Source organism: Dendrobium catenatum, unplaced genomic scaffold (assembly GCF_001605985.2).
Source record: "Dendrobium catenatum unplaced genomic scaffold, ASM160598v2 fragScaff_scaffold_1721, whole genome shotgun sequence".
NCBI lineage: Eukaryota > Viridiplantae > Streptophyta > Magnoliopsida > Asparagales > Orchidaceae > Dendrobium > Dendrobium catenatum.
This window is the reverse complement of record NW_021320183.1, coordinates 363,122-384,264: the sequence shown is the minus strand read 5'-3', so window position 1 is coordinate 384,264 and position 21,143 is coordinate 363,122. Positions and strand designations below refer to the sequence as shown.

Here is a 21,143-nt window from a genome sequence, read left to right as displayed (position 1 = left end):
ATCCTTGTATACAAATGATAATTATTTAATATCGTATTTATGTATTTAGTTTCATTAGCTTTTTAAAAATCCATATTTTATAAAATTTTGCTGTAAAACATTGCTATATAATATTTTAAGACATTAATATTCCTGTTATAGACATATCTAAATTTGATAATCATTCATAAATGGTCAACTTCAAATTGGCTCAGTCAGCTGGAACCTCACACGTAATTTTTCATTAATACCCCTCAATAAATCTAATATTAAAATCAAAATTGCATTCAAACATCAGCAGTAATATCAAATTTCAAAAATTCTTATCATCTATCATTTTATGAATTCAAAAAAACTCTCACTTGCAAGAGGATTGAATTTTCCATCTTCTTATTGGGACATCTCTTCTCTTTTTTTACTTTTTTTTTTTTCTTACAAAGATGACAATTTATTAAGACAAAAAATATCTCAAATGAAATAAATATTTTATTTAGAAAAACAATTGATTTTATTATTTTTCTTATGAAATATCTTATTTGTAATGTTATCTATTCTGAAAATGATAAAAGGAGTAAGCTATAAACTCATAATTTTAAAATTATTTCACATCAACTATCAATGAAATCTCACACCATTTTTTATTTGAATCTAACATAATAAAAAATAATACTAAAATGCCTTCATCTATAAAAATAAAAATAAAAATAAAAATAAAATCATTTTTTATCATAAAATAATTACTATAAAAATATACATATATATACGTATACACTATATATAACCTAATAATTGATGTTAAAAATATAAAATAATGAGCAGTAGATATGATTGATAGAGAACTTTTTACCATATTTGAGTTTGTCTCCACTTACAAAAAAGTTAATATTTGAGATTATGGCTTCGTTTAAGACGACTTTTTTATTGCTTTTTAAAGCAGTTTTTTATATAAAATTTTTGTACTAAAAAAGTTGTTTTAAGAAACATAAAGAAAACCATCCAAAACGATGGAGAAATTATTCTGTGCGGTCACCGAAAGGTCTAGAGACGAATTAGTATGCGCCACATCATCTGATACCGAGTGGTACACAACAAAAAAATGACGTGAATCATTTTGATTGGCCTTTGAATGACGTTTAGTAACCGCATAGAATAATTTCACCAAACGAAGCCTATACATAAAATCCAGAAAAATGGTTCTTGCAGCTAACCCTACATATTGCAATAAAGGATTCATATTGTTCTTGTTGTTGATGTACTTATTTATTTGAAATATTTATAACACAAATAATAATTAACATGCAATAAAAATAAAAAATATATTTATTTATTTAATAATTTAATGCAATTGTTGTCGGATTTTAAGGCTTCATTTGGGACATTTTTTTGCTGTTTTCTAAAACAGTTTTTTAATACAAAAATTTTGTGAATTAAAAATTTTGTATTGAAAAGTTATTTAGAAAGCAGCAAAAAAGCTGTAACAAACCAAACTTAGTCTTGATTGAGAAAAATGAAAAATTATACTTGTTGCGTCCTAGAGTATTCGCGGCGGCAGAGAAATATATATTTTAATGTCTTAGCATTGTAAGATCCAGCGCACAAGCAGATAAGAGAGAGAGTGTAGCATTTATAAGAGACACCGGAGTTTTTACGTGGAAACCCCTAAAAAGGGGCAAAAACCACGGAGCCTGACTCAGTTTGAATGAATCCACTAGTATTTGCGGTAAATTACAAATGAGGCATTTCTTAAGGAGAAGGCCTTGGCTTGATGGTACAAATGTACATCATATAGAGTGCATTACATGTTGGGCGTTACAATAATCAATATGGACATATTTGTTTGGTTGGAAGGGCCATAGTCGACACGAGACAGGGTTCCAAAAGATCTTAATAGGCAGAAGACCCAGGTTAGAAAGACCGTTGTCTGGTGATGGAGGTCGAAAGGACCATAGTAGGCGACATAGGTCAGAAGGATCGTAGTCGGCAGGATATCGGGGTCTGAAAGACCGTCATCTGTTGATGGAGATCGGAATGACCATAGTAGGCGACGGAGGTCGGAAGGACCGTAGTCGACAGGAGACTGGGGTTTGAAAGACCATAGTTGTAGCTAGAGCAGCACTCCGGTAAAACTTTGGGCATAATGTAGTGGTTCGACAGAAGTCGGGGCCTTAAGTGGTGGTTCGAGAGAAGTCCGGACCTCAAGTGGTAGTTTGGCAGAAGTCCGGGACTCAGGTGGTGGTCCCGCGAAGCAATGACGTTAGGTGGTGGTCCAGCGGATGTAAGGGCCTCAAGTGGTGATATGGTGAAGCTTAGGGCCTCAGGTGGTGGTATGGAAGAGCAACGACGTCAGATGGTGGTTCGACGGAAGTGAGGGCCTCAAGTTGTGGTCCGGCGGAGCTCAGGGCCTCAAGTGGTGGTCCGGCGAAGCAACGACGTCAAGCGGTGGTCTGGCGGAGGTGAGGGCCTCAAGTGATAGTCCAGCAAAGCTCAGGGCCTCAAGTGGTGGTCCGGTGGAGATCAGGGCCTCAGGTGGTGGTCTGGCGGAGCTCAGGGCCTTAGGTGGTGGACCGGCGAAGGCGATGGTCTCAAGTGGTGGTCCGGCGAAACTCCGGCGGTGGTCGAGGAGGAGCTTCTTCTTTCTCTTCTCTACTTCTTTTCTTGCTTCCCTCCCCCTTCAAGAGAAATGTGGGGTCTATTTATAGATTTCTGGAGTGGCATGGCCCGTAAATAGGTGAGAAATCAAGGGTAAATGTGGAGTGGTTGGATGGACGGCCGATATTGAATCCCTTGATCATGCATCGTTTGTCAGACATTTGAAGGCCTTAATATGTCAGAATTCAGCGATCTTGGGCTCGTTGGATTCGTCTTGTCGAGCCGCTCGATTCGATTATAAGCATGTCATGTTTAAAACCGTTTGCTAACCCAAATTGTGGTTCGAACCTTCCAACAATGCTTCTGGTCCTTTATTTGGACTTATTTGAGCTCGGATTAAGTCGAATTTGGTGTTGTTGGGTTTGTATTTCCGAGACGCTCAGTTTGATTATAGGTTTGCTGAAATCAGAGTTAGGATGGTCCCAATTTTAATTTCCGAATTTTCCAACTAGATTTTGCATCGAGATTCGTGCCCAATCAACATAAAGTTTTGAGGACGTATCAATACTTAGTAATCATCGTAAAATTTGTCCAAAAAATTATGATATATAATGAAGAAGGAACAAACGTAGCGATGAAAAATCTCCGCTGTAGATCACTCTTTATAGACGATAAATGCGTATAACTAAGGTGAAGAGGTGAACAGAGGGTAGATCTGCAAATAATCCAAAAGATGAGTAAAATTTATAAATTTGATGTAGATGAGGGTACCAATTGGCGCGGCACGTAAGAATATTCTAAGATTGGCGGCATTGACACTTTTATTAGAAAATTATTATATTTTATAATTTTTAATTTTTAAATCCGTTAAAATTAGTTGAACATTAATTATTTATATTTAAATTTTATAGCAATATTCAAATAAGATTTTTTTTCTTTAATTATTTTTATTTTCTATTTTTCATTAAAAAATTTAGCATACATATTTATTTTAATTTTAAGTTAATTAAAAAGATAATTATTATATTATCTTGAGCTTTGATCAGAATATATCAATTAAATTTTAGTCAAAATATTTCTCAAAATTATTAAATATATTTTGAGATGAGTACAATAAATTTAAAATTAAATAAATTTTTATTACACTTATTTTAAAATAAATTATTTATTTTATGATTCATTGATCAAAATTTAATTAGAAATATTTTGAATAAAAAATTTTCCAATGTTCTTATTTGGATATAACTTGAAGAAATTATATATATATATATATATATATATATATAAAGAATTTAATAATTTTTTATAGAAAATTCTTTAATTTGAGAATTGAGAAGGAAAATCGGATCACATCGAATTTGATTATTATTGGTTTATATAAAATAAAAATTAATTAATTATTCATATTTCAAATAAATAAAAAAAATAAAAAGAATGGCAAATAAAACAGGCCAATATCAATTAACAAAAAATAGCTTTCCACAGCTTATCATTTTTAAATATTGTGAAACATTGGCTGAATTTCATTTATTAGAAATTAATAGTAACTTTCCATTTGTGCTCAAATAAATAAATAAATAAATAAAATGGCAACTGGGCTTTTTCTTAAATTGGCAAAGAAAAATAAGCACAAATGGAAAGTAACTATTAATATATAATAAATGAAATTCAGCGAATATTTCCCAATATTTAAAAATGATAAGCTGTCGAAAGCTATTTGCGTTATAGATATTGGCCTGTTTTATTTGACTATTTGCCCAAAACAAAGAAATGAATTACTGCTTTCCCACCGGCGCTATCAATCTACGTCAGACTATAATAAAAATAGGACTCCTCAGCATGAGATGGGACAAATACTATTTTAATAAATTATGAAATAAATGTATTAAATGATATATATCATACTTTTTTTTGACAAATTTTATGATGATTACTAAGTATAATTTTTCATTTTTTTCAATCAAGATTTAAGTTTTGTTTGTGATTGTTTTTTTACTGATTTCTAAAACAGTTTTTTAATACAAAATTTTTAATTTATAAAATTTTTGTATTAAAAAACTATTTTAAAAAACGGCAAAAAAACTATGCCAAATAAAGTCTTAAAATCTGCCAACAATTGAATTAAATTATGAAATAAATATATATTTTCTACTTTTTTATTGCATGTTAATTATTATTTGTGTTATAAATATTTCAAATAAATAAATACATCAACAACAAGAACAATATGACGTGGAGGTAAAAGAAGATGATTTGGTTTGATGCTAATTTTTTTGCGGATTTGCCGGTGGGTTGTTGCAGGGCGATGATGTGGCTGGGGCTCCCCTCCTCGTTGATTTCCTTGTGGCAACCGTCGGTGCTTCGTTATCTTCTGGATGGTCCTTGCGAGGTCTCGAGGATGATGGCTGTTCTGGCTGATTGCTGAGCCCTTTTTGGATTGTTTTTATCCTTTTTTTTTTCTGTTTTGGTTTTTTAAGCTCATAGGTTTAATTATTATTTGTTGTTAGTTTTGTGAGCTTATGTTTTGTGTGACTTTGTAACCATCCTTTTGTTAATGACATTTTCTTTAAAAAAAAAAAAAAAAAAAAAAAAGAAAACCGTCTTAAACAAAGGCGAATTTGTTCTTTGCGGTCACCGAACTGTGCAGAGGCGAATCAGAATGCGCCATGTCATCTGATGTCGAGTGGTACACAATAAAAAAAATAATGTGATGCGTTGTAATTCGCCTCTGGATGTTATTCAGTGATCGCATAAATTGTAGAATAATTTCACCAAATGAAGCCTATACATACAATCCAGGAAAATGGTTCGTATAGCCAACCCTACTTATATTGCAATAAAGGTTTCATATTGTTCTTGTTGTTGATGTATTTATTTATTTGAAATATTTATAACACAAATAATAATTAACATGCAATAAAAAAGTAGAAAATATATATTTATTTCATAATTTAATTCAATTGTTGGCAGATTTTAAGACTTTATTTGGCATAGTTTTTTTGCCGTTTTTTAAAATAGTTTTTTAATACAAAAATTTTATAAATTAAAAATTTTGTATTAAAAAACTGTTTTAGAAATCAGTAAAAAAACAATCACAAACAAAACTTAAATCTTGATTGAAAAAAATGAAAAATTATACTTAGTAATCATCATAAAATTTGTCAAAAAAAAGTATGATATATATCATTTAATACATTTATTTCATAATTTATTAAAATAGTATTTGTCCCATCTCATGCTGAGGAGTCCTATTTTTATTATAGTCTGACGTAGATTGATAGCGCCGGTGGGAAAGCAGTAATTCATTTCTTTGTTTTGGGCAAATAGTCAAATAAAACAGGCCAATATCTATAACGCAAATAGCTTTCGACAGCTTATCATTTTTAAATATTGGGAAATATTCGCTGAATTTCATTTATTATATATTAATAGTTACTTTCCATTTGTGCTTATTTTTCTTTGCCAATTTAAGAAAAAGCCCAGTTGCCATTTTATTTATTTATTTATTTATTTGAGCACAAATGGAAAGTTACTATTAATTTCTAATAAATGAAATTCAGCCAATGTTTCACAATATTTAAAAATGATAAGCTGTGGAAAGCTATTTTTTGTTAATTGATATTGGCCTGTTTTATTTGCCATTCTTTTTATTTTTTTTATTTATTTGAAATATGAATAATTAATTAATTTTTATTTTATATAAACCAATAATAATCAAATTCGATGTGATCCGATTTTCCTTCTCAATTCTCAAATTAAAGAATTTTCTATAAAAAATTATTAAATTCTTTATATATATATATATATATAATTTCTTCAAGTTATATCCAAATAAGAACATTGGAAAATTTTTTATTCAAAATATTTCTAATTAAATTTTGATCAATGAATCATAAAATGATTAATTAATTTTAAAATAAGTGTAATAAAAATTTATTTAATTTTTTATTTATTATACTCTTCTCAAAATAAATTTAATGATTTTGAGAAATATTTTGATTAAAACTTTATTAATATATTCTGATCCAAGCTCAAGCTAATATAATAATTATCTATTTAATTAACTTAAAATTTAAATAAATATGTATGCTAAATTTTTTAATGTAAAATGGAAAATAAACATAAATAAAGATAAAATTCTTATTTGAATATTGATATAAAATTTAAATATAAATAATTAATATTAAACTAATTTTAACGGATTTAAAATATTCAAAATCATAAAATATAATAATTTTCTAATAAAAGATGTCAATGCCGTCAATCTTAGAATTTTCTTCCGTGCCGTGCCAATTGGTATCCCCCTCTCCATCAAATTTATAATTTTTCCTCTTCTTTTGGATTATTTGCAAATCTACCCTCTGTTCACCTCCTCACCGTACCTATAACGCATTTATCGTCTATAAAGAGTGATCTACAGAAGAGATTTTTCATCGCTACGTTTGTTCCTTCTTGCACAGGTGAGAAGAAAAACCCTAATCTTGGAATCTTCTACTTTTAGCATTTTTTTTATTTCTTTTCTTACGAAAATTCTATTGTGTTGATTGATTTGACATTGCTCAATCGATTTGTAATGGCGGATTTCGGAAGATTTGTTAGGATCGCGGGATAAAATACGAGTTAGTATCTGTTTGTCGCTGATTGTTTTTTATCAACAATCAGCGACAAACAGAAACTAAGTACTCGTATTTTATCCCGCTACCAGTGGGTGAAAAAAGCCTTTTTGATTGATAAAGGCTTTATCTTCTCCTTTTTGCTAGAATTTCTTTTATGTTACCCTTTTGATGATTCTTCTTTACGCTTTTCAGTTCCCAGCCGCTGACCGTAGAGATGTCAATGGGTTCTTTTGGAATCTTAGTTTTTTTTAGCATATTAGGGGGAATTCTGGAGGTCTGGATTTGAACCATGAATTGGGATGTATTGGATTGATATTATTGGTGATTTTTTTGAACGCATGATTTTCCTACAGTTTTGTTTCAGTCAAAATTAAAGGGGGTATTTGGTGCCATATTTTTGGCAGGATTGAAGCAAGATTTAGCTTAAATCCTTCCAAATAGATTTTTGGAGATTTTCCTACTTTTTTGAAAATTTTGTTTAAGCGCTGCTATTAGTTAAATTCATAATTTGTTAAATCCCATCATTTACAGGATTTAACGAATTTAAGGATTCCCCTTTCTCATAAATCTTAAATCATAAGCCAAATAGCCAGACTATTTATCAAATTTTTGCAAGATTTAACGGTTGTGATGCCCAATAGTTTTCTAAGTTTTTATTCTCTCAAGCTTTACTTAATCTGTATTTACAGAATTTACTAAATCCTGTTTGAGTTAAATCTTCATTGTAGCCAAACAGCCCCCAATAATTATATCCTTATGTTCTCATATGTTATTGGTTTTTATTTTTATTTTTCATTCTTGTTGCAGGACTGGTTGTAGTCATTTTTTGAAACAATGGCAAATCAGACTACAAATATTGCACTTGGGACTGCATTTTTTGGTGTGTTGGCCTTTATTTTTGGTGTGGTTGCTGAAAATAAAAAGGTACATTGTGATTTTCAATGTGTAGTTGCTGGAATCTCTTGTTTGATCAAATAGTATGTTATTGTCTGCCTTATCTTTAATATATTCCTCTTAAAATTAGCTTTTAGTCTCAGTTTTCTTACAATTTAGTTGGAACTTAGGGTTCATTTGAGGTGACTATAGCTATTTAGAAAAAAAAATGTCTTATTGTTATGAGAAGGTAACTGCTTTTTAAATGTTATTTTGAGTATTATAGACTTTTATCTTTTTGAAAAGTCTAGTACCAGCTTCTTTCAACTGTCGCACCCTAATAATTCTACTTTCAAAAAATGATTTCTCATCAAAAAAATTTTCAAAAAAAGAAACAAGAAGTTGTAGCTGAATAAAAGTATGGCTGTTGTCTAGGAAGCAAAATTGTAGAAAAGCTACCCCAAAAGGACTTTTAGAAACTTCATACTACACATTTGCATAATTTTCATTACATGTGTTTAAGATGGTTGGCTTTTGTTCTCAGTGACAATTGGTTTTCTCTGAAGTTTTTTATTTTCAATCATTGTAACAGCCTGCTCAGGGAACTCCAATTCTGATGAAAGGTTATGTTATGTGCAAATTTCCAAGTGATCCAACAGTTGCATTAGGAAGCTTATCTATTGTGGCGCTTGCGATATCTGCTGCTATTGGGCTGTTTTCTGTGTTCTTCCCCTATAAAGGAAAGTCTGTTCCGAAAGGCGCCCTTTTCCATGGGATGACAATGCGTGTGTTCTTCATCGTTGCAGTGTACGTATTCTACTTAAACTAGCAAATCGTATCTAATGTTTTCTGAATGTAAATTTTATCATTAGGGGCTTTTTCTGATGAGTAGTTTCAAAAATTTTATGAACTTTGATCAAGTGCTTATCATTGTCTGCGTTTGTTGCAAAGAATGAATTTTTGTTGCTCGTGCTCTTATTTCATGTATATTTGCCATGAGTAATTGTTAAATTGTCTCATAAGAACACCATTTATGCAGTTCCATCAACTTTGTTGCATCAAATAATCACTGATTATTTTCAATTGACTTTTTGGCCACCATTTTTAATTTCCTGATTTAGCATCTTTAAGCAACAGATGGAAACTGATGTAGAACTAGATAACAGCGCTTAAACAAAATTTTCAAAACAGTAGGAAAATCCCCAAAAATCTTTAACTGAGCTTAACAAATTATTAATTCACAATGAACTTAAGCAATGACTTCATCATGCAAGAGGGTAATCAAGTTCAAGCAATCAATCACAATCTAATAGGAGGACCGATAGATAATCAAATAAATTAATATCATGCTCACGTGATGTTTCAGAAACAATTCCCATATTAACAAATAGATTAGTGACTACAAAGACCCATTCAAACATCGCTCTTGGTGGGGGTTTAAGCGGAGCAGCTTTCACAATAAATCGATGTCATGATTGATGAAGGATCAAAAGGTGCAAGGGAGGGGGCATAGTTTAATTGCAAGGAAGAAGATACTAAGCCACGGCGAAGTCGTTTGGCTGCTTATGAGGGGGGGACGGCCAACACTAATTGATGGGAGTTGATTTAATGCTTTAATGGAGTTGCCAATTAAAGCATATTGGCTAAGGAAATAGGATTTAATTCATATTTCCAATCAATGCTCAAATTTGCGGATAGTCATATCCTTCCAAACATGGCCCAATAATTTAGGAACTGAATTCAAAACTTGTAGGAGAATTCAAATTTAAATTCATATTTCCTAAAATTAAGCTAGGCTAATTTAGGTAGGAAACTTAATGAGGATTTTTCATTTAAATTCAGATTTATGGATGGGAATATTTTTCCAAAAATAATTCAACAATTTAGGAAAGGAAGTCAAGATTCAAAGAGAATTCAAATTTGAATTAAGATTTCCTAAAATTAAGCTATGCTAATGTAGGAAGGAAACTTAATGAGGATTCTTCAGTTAAATTCAGATTTATGGATGGGGATACCTTTCCAAAAATATTCCAACAATTTGGGAAAGGAATTCAAGGCTCAAGGAGAATTCAAATTTGAATTCAGATTTCTAAGATCAGTTTAGGAAATGTTGGAGGATCTATTTGGAGAAAGAAAGTGGGTAGAAGAGGTCATGAAAGTTTCGGCTATGAGCAGAGGGGAGGCGACGGTTAGGAGGAAGAGAGGAATGGGTTGTGGTGGATCAGCCAAGGAGAGTTATGAGTGATGATGGCTCGGCTAGGCTGGGATGTGAGGATGTTGAGCTTAATGGGGAATGGAGGCGTCGATAAGCTGTGAACCCGGACGCTTCCTGCAACTGACAGGTCTTGTTTTGCCCTCACCTATGGACTTCACATGCGCTCTCACAAAAACTCTCAAACACATTAAAACACAAAGTGCAGAAATTTTCATTCATCATCATCATCATCCTTCCCAAGGGGGAGGGTGAGTACTATAAATAGACAGAAGACAATAAAACATCAAATGACAAAAGTGCCTAGGTGTAACGATTCGCTACTGCTCATAATAATTTTAATTAAGCTACAACCAACTGTGCATACTGTTCTTTTTAAGTAAACCAAATGCCATATTATGAACAGCATAATTTCTCAACCATTGTTGGAACTTCTCGTTTGTCTAACTTTGGGAAGTCATAACATTGTTGTTGTTATATTCTTCTGATTCATTGTTATGTGGAAACACCATCAGCCTGGTCTCCATTTTTGCTGAAGCAATGTTGCTGTGGGCGACCATAACCGAAGGCCTTCACCGCTCCCTCAACAAACACAATGACATGGACTATGCGTGCCCAACTGCCAAAACTGGACTTTTTGGTGGCGCTGGCTTCTTGGCTCTTGATGCCTCTCTCTTCTGGCTCGTCTCCCAGATGCTAACACTGAATGCCAGAGCTGATTACTTGGAAGAAGATGACCCCAAAGGATCTTATGGAGAGGTTCACACTACTGAGTATGATTCTAATACTGCAGCTCATCCATGATTCCGAACAATCACATTGAACACAAATATATTCATAGATATATGTCTTATTCAACTGCTTCAGGATGAGTGAATTCTGTTCATGTGGATATATATATATAGATACACTTTGGTTCTTGATTTGTTTGTGGATGGAAAATCCAGAAAATTTATGTTCCCTATCTGTCTTAAAGTAAAGCCGAAGGCGAGCTATTGCACTTAGTTTTCTGATTGGTTTTTTCTCTTCTTTTTTCATAGTGAAAGTGCATTCCATTAATGCAAAAAGTGAAGTGTTGGAGCTCAGCTCTGTTTAGGCCATTGTTTTTTATATGATGAGAGAAACTATTTGTCCTAAATGTTTATGTTAACCATTTTCATATTGATATAATATACTTAGGAGGAGCGTAAACCAGTTGTTGGGTTCAAATTTAACTTTGGTCTATCTTTTGAGCCGTGTGCGATCGAGCATAACTCTTTTAGTATTTTATGCTGAACTCTTTTTAGGTTTTCTTTTGAATAACTTTTTTATTATTTTCTGAAGTAGATTCTTATTAAAAAAAATTAATTTAAAATATTTTTTTATTAAAAAAGTTTTTTAAGTAGCGGAAGAAAAATCATCCTAAAGGAAGACTTAAAATAGACTGCAAAAAATGTTAGTAGATTTTTTTTTTGGAGTTGAGCAAATTTAATTATGATAATTAGAAAAGATTAATTAATGTTTTAAAATATTTAAATGATGAACTCAAGCCCATAATAACGATGCCATAAAACCTTTGGGCAAATAAGATTTTTTCATTTAAAAAAATTACAAATATTATTTTTTTTAATCTATTTTGCTTATGCATGCTCTACATTTTATTAGTTAAAAGATTATTTGTTTAAATATTTATGCTCATTTAAATAAAATGATAAAATTTTATTATATAAACGAATAAGCTTTATATATTTATATTTATGAATATATTCATTTATTACTTAACAAAGAACTCACAAAAACTCAATAAAATGCTCTCTTAAACGACAATTTAATTCCTTATCAAATGAGTTATTTTCTATCATTTTTTAATATCTTATACATCATAGAAATTATCTATATAATTAAAAAAATAAAAGAATAAATATCATAAAATTATTAAATAATTAATTAATATAAAGATTTAGAACTTCAATACCTAATTAATAATACCAATTTGGATTGACATTTATAAATCCAATTATATTTAATATTAAAAGTACATATTTAGCTGATCCAGTTGTGGCTCCATCAACGTAACGTTTCGGTCCCTGGAGATCAATTAATCATGATGCCGGCGCTAAGCTGAATAATAATTTACTACAAGTTTTTATCATAAAAAATTTCTACATTTAACAAGACTAATTATTCTACAAGGGAAGAAAAGAGGGTTCATAAATATCAAGATAATCACAAATATAATCTCCAGGCAGAAACCCTAAATAGATTGAAGAACAGAAGTTAACCAGATCTGAGAGAGATTTGATTTCCTACTCTTCAGAGTTGGATTTTTTAGCCAGACTCAACAGAACTGCAGAACTGATACAGGTGGCAACAATGCCGAGGGAAACCTCAGTTGTTATGTGATATCCTGAGGAAAAGAGAGATTATTGACACATAAATTACAGTTCACAAAAAATATCTAAAAGTAAAAGAATGTAAACTACCCACCAAAGAAATCAAAAATCATCTTCACTCCTATGAATCCCAACACGATACCTATTGCAGGCTGCAAAGAAGTAAACCTTTTTTTAGTGTCAATATGATGTACACGAAGATCTCATAAAAACCCCTTACCAAAATCATATCTGTAAGAGGTGGCATACAATATTAATGACAGAAAATTTAGAGCAGAATATCCTAATCTAAATGATGCTTAGTCCAGTTTAAAAGACGGTTCAAAAGTTCTATCTTACCTTCAATTAATAACATTTCTTTCGTATTCATTTCAAATGATTTTCATCTCCCAGTTTATTAGTAGATCGTGATCTCTATTGTAAATCTCCAACAACCTAAAAACCAATTTTATCCAACCTTATTCAACTATGTTCTGCTCAATCGAGTCTCATCGTTGAAGATTTCATTGCTGCGCAGTGCTTGTACTCATAACACAAGAAGCGGCCTACTTCCTGCTTTATAAAATTTATATTTAAGGCTTTGTTTCGGACGGCTTTTTTACAGCTTCTTAAAGCTGTTGTTTTAAGAAACAGGTAGAAAGCCGTCCCAAACAAAACCTAAGTCCATATGATATACTCTTTCAAATAGTTTCCTCAAGGCATTTCATTTTATCCACCTAGCTTAAAACGTAACCCATATACATATCTAATTCATCATATGACATATAGATATCTAATTCATCATATATCACTTAAAATTGAAATAGTTAATCATGCAAAAAATTGCATGAATCACCCCCATATCAAACTTCATCTTGTTTGGGCCTCATATCTCCCACTGAGTCCCACAACACTCTAAACCTTAAAAGATGCTTCATATGGTGTAAAATCTCCATCCTTCCACACATTCTTCAGGTTAAACTCAAATTCAAACAACTACAAATTTTTAAAATAATCTTTTATTGACGTAAACAATATATCATAGCTAAATCTTAATATAAATCATGTGATCAAAGTTTATAGATCCTTTACTTTGTCTCAGCTATTATAATAATTCGTTTTCTTCGTCCATAGTTTCCTCCTCTTCCAGTTATTTTTTAGCTTCTTTATAAGTACTATATATGTCTCAAAAGTGTGTTGTTTTGTCAAGTGTGTTGTTTTGTCATTATCTTCTTTGGCCAACTTTCCTAACTTCTTCTAGAATATCAATTTACTGCAATACACGCCCCCATCAATATTGTATTGGTTGCTTGGGTCATTCATCCACATTCCTTGTCAATCTCTTTTGTTTATGTTACCATTCTCATGCAGCATTCAGTAAAACATCGGATAATGCCCACAAAGCTGAATAGGTAGGGTAGTGATCTTATTGATCAGATGTTTCCAGTCACTACCTCCATAATCTGGCAAGGTTTAAGTTAACGGATTGAACAAATAGATAAAATGTTTATCTCCAAATAGAACTTTACTCATGTACAATAAAAAGTACAACTGGAATGAACAATGCAAACATGATGACTGATCAATTAACAAGTTAAGACTAGCTATTGGTAAACAAAATTGAAAGAAAGGATAATGTTTCACCTGTAAATATTCCAACTCCGACATACTTCCGGAAATCAGAGTATAAATAGACCTCAAACCTGCATGAAAGTGAATATATAACAGCCGAGAACTTAATTCAAACAAAGAGAAAACAAAAACATTGACTTAATTAAAACTTGATTTAAGTTCTAATTTGGGGTATATTAAAAGAATATGACTAAATAATCATCAAGCACGTAAGAGTTCTAAAGGGAGGATCCCCCTCAAGCTCATAAGAACTTTCAAAGCCCACAATTGCCCACTCAAATCTACATGCAGATTCCTGAAATCAGGATTTCTAGTAACACATGTTTCATTAAGGATTTCAAACTCAGCCACCTAATGAAACACACACCAATAGCAGGGAATCTTGTTTCCATAACTTCCACGGACAATGATTATAAGGGAGTATTATTGAAGAAATTATTAATTGATTATTCTTCATATTTAAAAAAGGGTACTACATCTTAATGGAAATAACTAACTAGCTTAATTCTCTCCTAAATTTTAAGAAATAGAATTGTAGGGGAATAATTCTTTTTTAAAATTAGGAAACAAAATCATAGGATGAGATCACAATTGATCTCCCCTTTTATTCCTAAAAATACTTTCCTAAAATAAAACAAAATCATAGGAGAAGATCAAAATTGATCGCTCCTTTTATTCTTAAAAATACTTTCCTAAAATAAATTATCTAACTTTGATTCTCAAATATTCAACACTCCTCAAGCTGGAGAATATATATCATATAATCCAAGCTTACAAATTAAGTCTTCAAAGTTAGGTCAAGGTAGAGCTTTGATGAGGATGTCTGCAGTTTGTTGCTTGGTAAAAATGTATTTCAATTTAATGCTCACTAGTCACCTTCTTTGTAATGAACTGTCTATCAATTTCAACATGCTTAGTCCTCTCATGATGCATGAGATTCTTAGCTATGCTGATAGCTGCCTAATTATCATACATTGACAGAATAGGAGATGAACTCATTTGTCCCAGTTCACTAAGAATAATTTTAATCCAAATCCCTTAACAAATTCCCTATGCCAAAGCTCTATACTCAGCTATAGGGGTGCCAACTTTTGACCCGACCCAGAAAATCCGGGTTGGACCCGACCCGTTTTATAAATGGGTCGGGTTCGGGTTCGCAGATTCGAACCGTTTGATAAAACGGGTCAGGTCCGACCCGGTGGGTTGCCGGGTAACCCCGACAACCCGTTTATTTTAAAAAAATTTGAAATTTCCCGCCCGCTGCCCGCTGCCCTAGCCCGAGCTGCCCGCCTGCCCCGCGTTGCCGCGTGCCGCACTTCCGCGCGGCGTGCCGCACTGCCGCAGCCCCCCGCCGTTTGTCGCGTGCTTCACTTTGCCGTGTGTGGCGCTACGCTGCCGAAAAGCCGTTGCCCTCGCGCGCGGCCACTCCGGGTCGCGGTCGGGTCGGTCAACCCGTCGAGTCGGATCCGGGTTGAAAATTGTCCGAACCCGTTTGACAAAAACGGATCAAGTTCGCGGTGACCCGTTTAGATCCGCCATCAGGTCGGGTCGACCCGAACCACGACGGGGTTGGACCCGAATTGAACACCCCTTACTCAGCTATGCACTACTTCGTGGCTTACCACTGATTGCTTTCTTGCTTCCTTTAGGTAACAAGATTACCCCAGACAAAAAGAATAATACCCATAAGTTAAATTGTTCTAAATCAATTGATGTTTCCAATGCCCAATCTACATATGAATATACTTTAGTGTTCACGATTCTCTGTGTCATCTTCAAGTATCTAAGAATCCTGTAAACTACTTCCATGTGTTCCTCTGTAGGAATGTGCAGAATTGACTTACAAACACTCATTGCAAAAATCAATACCTGCCAATGTGTGAAAGATAGATCGACGGCCAACAAGTCATGATATCTCCCACTGTCTACAAATTGTACTTTCTTTCTCAGTGTCAAGTTTTCTTCTGACTATCCATAGGATGTATCAAAAGGTTGCGGTCCAGCATTACCGGTTTTTCGAACCAAATGAGCTTAACCGTCTCACAGAGGAATGCCCCATCTAATTAATATTAGCCTCAATTTGGGGGTTGAAGACCACTCTTCCAAAATTTTTAAAAAAATATGGAAAAAATGTAGTGCAAAGATTCATCTAGATTGCAATCAAAAATCTTTGATTGTTGACTGTAACAGCTCAGACTCCACCGACTCTTCCACCGGACATACCCGATCGGACACGCGATTTGCCCACCGACTCTCTCGAAGAAACCGACATACCTCACGATAACCAAAAATAAACCTCCTCTCATTCAAACGGTTACACGCACATCAAGAGAGACGCGCAGAGAGAGAAAGAATAGGATTCAGAAAACTTACCTCTTCTCCTTACCGTCCAAGCCCGACCTCGCCGTCGGACCTTCTTTGCCTCGGCCGAACCTAGCCGCCTCCGCCGCCCCTCCGCCGACGCTGAAGCCCGCAGCCGTGCAAACCCTTGCTGATCCTTGCCTCCGACGACCTTGCCTAGTCTGATCGGTGGCTTCATCCTGTTTCTCTCCCTCTCTGTTATATTGATATATGAATATAATATTATATAACTTTATATTCCTAATAAGGTATACATAACTGTCCTATAGTTATCCATCTAAATATAACAGCAGAATTAATATAACAGAATAATATTATAATATAATGTTATATTATATTATAATAAATATATATTATATTGTAATATAATATATAATTATTAAAAAAAGAAAGAAAGAATAATTTTCAACAGGTGTCGAAGACCCCGGTCGTCGTACCTTAGGTCCGACCGGGATGGTTTGAAATTGAAGACCTGCGCCGTTGATTTTTAATCCGGGCAGATGATTTTAAAATTGAAGACTCGTGCCATCGATCTTAGATCTGGGCGGATGATTTTACAATTCGAAGACCTCACGCAGTCGATCTTAGATCCTGGTGAGATGGTTTGAAATCGAAGACCCTACGCCGTCGACCTTAGGTCCGGGTAGGAAGAACTACGGCAGTGCCGTCCCGATTTATCCCTCGGTGGGGAGGAGACGCCGGGAGGCTGCCGAAATTTTCATTGAACAACAAAAGGACTTGGACTAAAATTGAAAAATTGATTTGAACGAAATTCAAACATAAAATCAATTTTAAATTAAAATTTGATCAAATAATTTTTTACTTGAAATTAAACTCGAATCGGAATCATATTTGAACTTAATTTAATCAATATAAAAGACTTGAATTAGACCTGAATTGTTATATTATATAATGAGTATGATATAATGTTTAAATTGAAATTATAAATTGCAAAATTACAAGGTCTAATTGAAATGCAAATTGATACTAATAAAAGAATCCTTTTTATCCGTCAATTCTCTTCTTAAAAAATAATTCTGTGTTGAATTGTCTAATTCCAAAACACACATGCTTATTCAACTATATAATATTCGCACATATAAATGGTCGAAGAATAAGAGAAATGGAAGAGCAGTATATTGAGCTTCAACATATGAGCATTGACTTTGATACCAACTACAATTGATAAAAAATTGTGCAAGAAACAAAATCTCATGTTCAAGAAACATTCTTACAGGTGAATAATCCTCCTCTCAGTTATATATGTGACTTCCAATTCCAAGTCTTTAATTAAAAGATAGAGCATGCCACTTAAGAAAAAACAGCTCAATTCATCAAGATCTAAAATTGTTAAAATGTCAAACTATTTTTTGGGAGCAAAGAATTTATAGTGCTTACTACAAGTATACTACAATTCACCTATAAGAAGGAATAGGGAATTCGTAGTGCCTACAGTAACTAGCCTACAAACAAAGATAAGGAGCTTGTATCAAACAAATTAGACTATCTATGAGAGAGTATATGAGAGCTTCTAGCGAGCAAGATAATTCTCCTACGAATACTAGCATGATCTCCTACTATCCATTGAACAAGCATTTTCTGTAAGCTATGTTAAGTGGGATATTAACAGCAAAGGGATATCTTCTATGTGCTATAAATGAAACCTGAATTAGAACACGCCACCGGATCTGCAACATGTGTACAAGCGGACAGAAGGCGTTCGTAGGCCTTTTTTATGAAATCTCGGACCATTTTCTAAACGAAATTACTTGCATAATGGATCATATTTAAATATTTTAAAATGCCTCTTATATACTAAATATTATCTATTAAACTAAATTCATCACTACATGTGCTCCGATAAATCTATTACAAGTACAAACACAAATAATTGAGAATGTTGCGCAGGGTCAAATAATATAATCCGCATGTGCTCCAATCTTCACATCTAAATCCCAAATTCGATGATTCGAGAATGCTGCGTGGGTCTAATATTCAAGTTTCATCCTCCTCAAAAGGACTGGAGTCGACATGACTTGAAGTATAAAATGCCTCCCAAATTCTTACAAAAATAAAAGTGACCTCAATGTCACCCCGATGATGGCCGCGTTGACAGAAAATCTCAACCGGAGGGGTCAAATCTCAAATCAAATAAAAATCTAAATTCTTAAAATAAAATCAATCATCTAAAAACTCAAAACTAAAAATCATCCACCTCCCGCAACCGTTTGTCGGGGGTGATAAATTTAAAATTAACCTCAGTTCACAAAGAGCAAATGTTATATCGAGTGTATCACTACGATTCATCCTTAAACAGTCTCTTGCCAACAGGGACGTGGCACGTGCCCTCTGATCGGGTGGTTTTACCACAAAATGACACCATTATATTACGATCACGGCCAAAGCCCGTATGTTCCCTAAAGGCGTCAAACCCTTGAGTTATGAATCATAGGGTATATCTGATAGGCATCAAGCCCTCTGTTAGCTAAGGTGGATTCAGATATATCCCCTTAGACAAATATCAACCCAGGTCTACAAGGTATTCTTGGACGAAGCAACCCATGGCTGCCGACAAGATGCCTTCTATCAGGTTGGGTCGACTACCTCCTCTGACTAAGTAGACCAGGGAACTGACAGCCGGGACGACGGAACCATGGATCTTGATCGGTGCTAGTCTTCATTCCCCCCCACCGTTGTTCAGATGGTTTTCATGGTGTTAACTCTAAATTCCAAACTTTCAAACTTTCCAAATTTCCAATCAATTTTAACCATACTAAACATTATTGCTATTATAGCCAGAGAGTTTTCTATAACGTATCTGCATCACGACTAGCCTTAATCGAAAGTTCTCTCCGTTATCGGAGAGGGGTAATAACTATAGGGCTTGCGCCTATAGGAAACCAAACTCAGATCATAAAGTCCTCACCAAATTGAGGGCGAAATTCTCTGGGTAGTGTCTTATCTACAAACCCATCTGCCTTCCAAAATTTACCTCGAACTTAGTTCGTTTAAAACTCTCTATCGTCGTCGTCACACAAATACTAAAAGAAAATAAAACGATGGCAGTCGGAGAGCGCCGGGAACACAATCATACAAAAAAATGGAATTTTCGGAGCCACATGATTCTCAACCGCACGGAAAGGGAGCCTCCTAGTACAAGCATTTTCATGCTACTAATGTTAACCTGATAAAGAACAAAAAAAGAAAAGAGGAAGGAAATCTAGCGTACAAACCTTGCAACCGCTGAATTCACGAAATCCTTCCATAATACCTGCTGAAATCCCGTTTGTTCAGCGCCGAATCAGTCGCTTTCTTCCCGCGATTCCTGCTGATCATTGGCTCTCGATCGCTGCCCTCCTCCGTGAAAATAGCGCGGCCAAAACAGCGCGTCGCTCGCTACTCGTCTCTCTCCCATTCGCAAAAATCACCGCACAACCTCCGATCTCCTAAGCCCGTCGACCTTCCTCGGAACACAAACCGACGGCCTCCTCTCTTATTGGAGATCACTTCACTTATCTTCCGAATCCACGAGCTCTCTCCCGCTACTTCCTCTCCTTCCCGTAAGCATCCGCGCTCCAACCCGACCTCCTCATCTCTGACCGAACCCCCTCTGCCTCCGACCTTCCACATCCGACGCGAAACCCCTGCACCACTCTCCACGCCAAACTCGACACCCACCTCGCTGCCTCTCCCGAACCTCACTAAGCCCGAAAGGCCAAGCGTGATCCACCTTCCCTAACCCGCAGCCTCTTTCTCCTCCCACCCGAGCCCCCTTGCCTGCTTTCGGTCTTAGAGGAGAGAGCAGAGAGAGATAGAGAGAGAGAGAGCACTTAACCCCCCATACCTCCAAGCTCCGGCCGAACCTCCCTGTGCCGACGCCTTCACCATTCTTCCCATCCCGGTCCGACTCTAGCAAGCAAATCTTTGCCCCGATCAACCCCATACCCGATCCCTCTGCTCTGCTCCCAACCAGCAATTAGATATTAAGTTTAGTATTTCTTTATTATTATACTTTAGTTTATTTTATTGCTAATCATGTATTAGTTTAATTATATATATATTATATTATAATATATTAATACATAAACATGAATATTTTTATATTTAACTATATTAATTTGCATTATAGTAATTAATTTTAATTAATTAGTTAATTATAATTTATTTATTTTTAACTATAATTAATTTAAAAATAATTCTCTAATTATAAGATTGATCATAATTAATTATTTGTTTTTAGTTATTATTGTTAATGATATTAATTATGATTAATTCAATTTAAATATTTATTAATTAAGGTTTTTTTAACTATATATATATATATTATAATATATATATATATATAATAACGATTCTTTCTCGACGCTCTGCAAGACGAAACCGGCAAACCCCGAGGCGCTCACCCGTAGCGTTTGGGTGGGAAACCAGTGCGATGCTTCGCTGACGATTCAAAGGAATCCCTCTTCAAAAGCATGCCAACGAGCCGGCAAACCCCCGAGGCGCTCAAGTGCGTTTAGGGTGCGCCGCGAC

General features: G+C 34.1%; 2 protein-coding genes across 2 annotated transcripts in view; one reads left to right on the top strand and one right to left on the bottom strand.

Annotated features, from left to right (window-relative positions):
• Positions 1 to 6,896: 6,896 nt before the first annotated feature.
• On the top strand, positions 6,897 to 11,289 carry LOC110113530. Its single transcript, XM_020846161.2, has 4 exons — positions 6,897 to 7,028; positions 7,992 to 8,108; positions 8,650 to 8,864; positions 10,785 to 11,289. The coding sequence occupies exons 2-4, from the start codon at positions 8,019 to 8,021 to the stop codon at positions 11,071 to 11,073; spliced, it is 594 nt and encodes a 197-aa protein (XP_020701820.1). The 5' UTR covers positions 6,897 to 7,028; positions 7,992 to 8,018; the 3' UTR covers positions 11,074 to 11,289.
• Positions 11,290 to 12,307: 1,018 nt separating this feature from the next.
• LOC110113523 (thylakoid membrane protein TERC, chloroplastic) overlaps positions 12,308 to 21,143 on the bottom strand; it is a 19,290-nt gene continuing 10,454 nt past the window's right edge. Inside the window, exons 12-14 of the mRNA XM_020846148.2 lie at positions 14,265 to 14,323; positions 12,736 to 12,793; positions 12,308 to 12,655 (exon numbers count right to left, since the gene is read on the bottom strand). Coding sequence (XP_020701807.1) covers positions 12,555 to 12,655; positions 12,736 to 12,793; positions 14,265 to 14,323 — 218 coding nt within the window. The 3' untranslated portion in view covers positions 12,308 to 12,554. The remainder of the gene's footprint in view (positions 12,656 to 12,735; positions 12,794 to 14,264; positions 14,324 to 21,143) is intronic.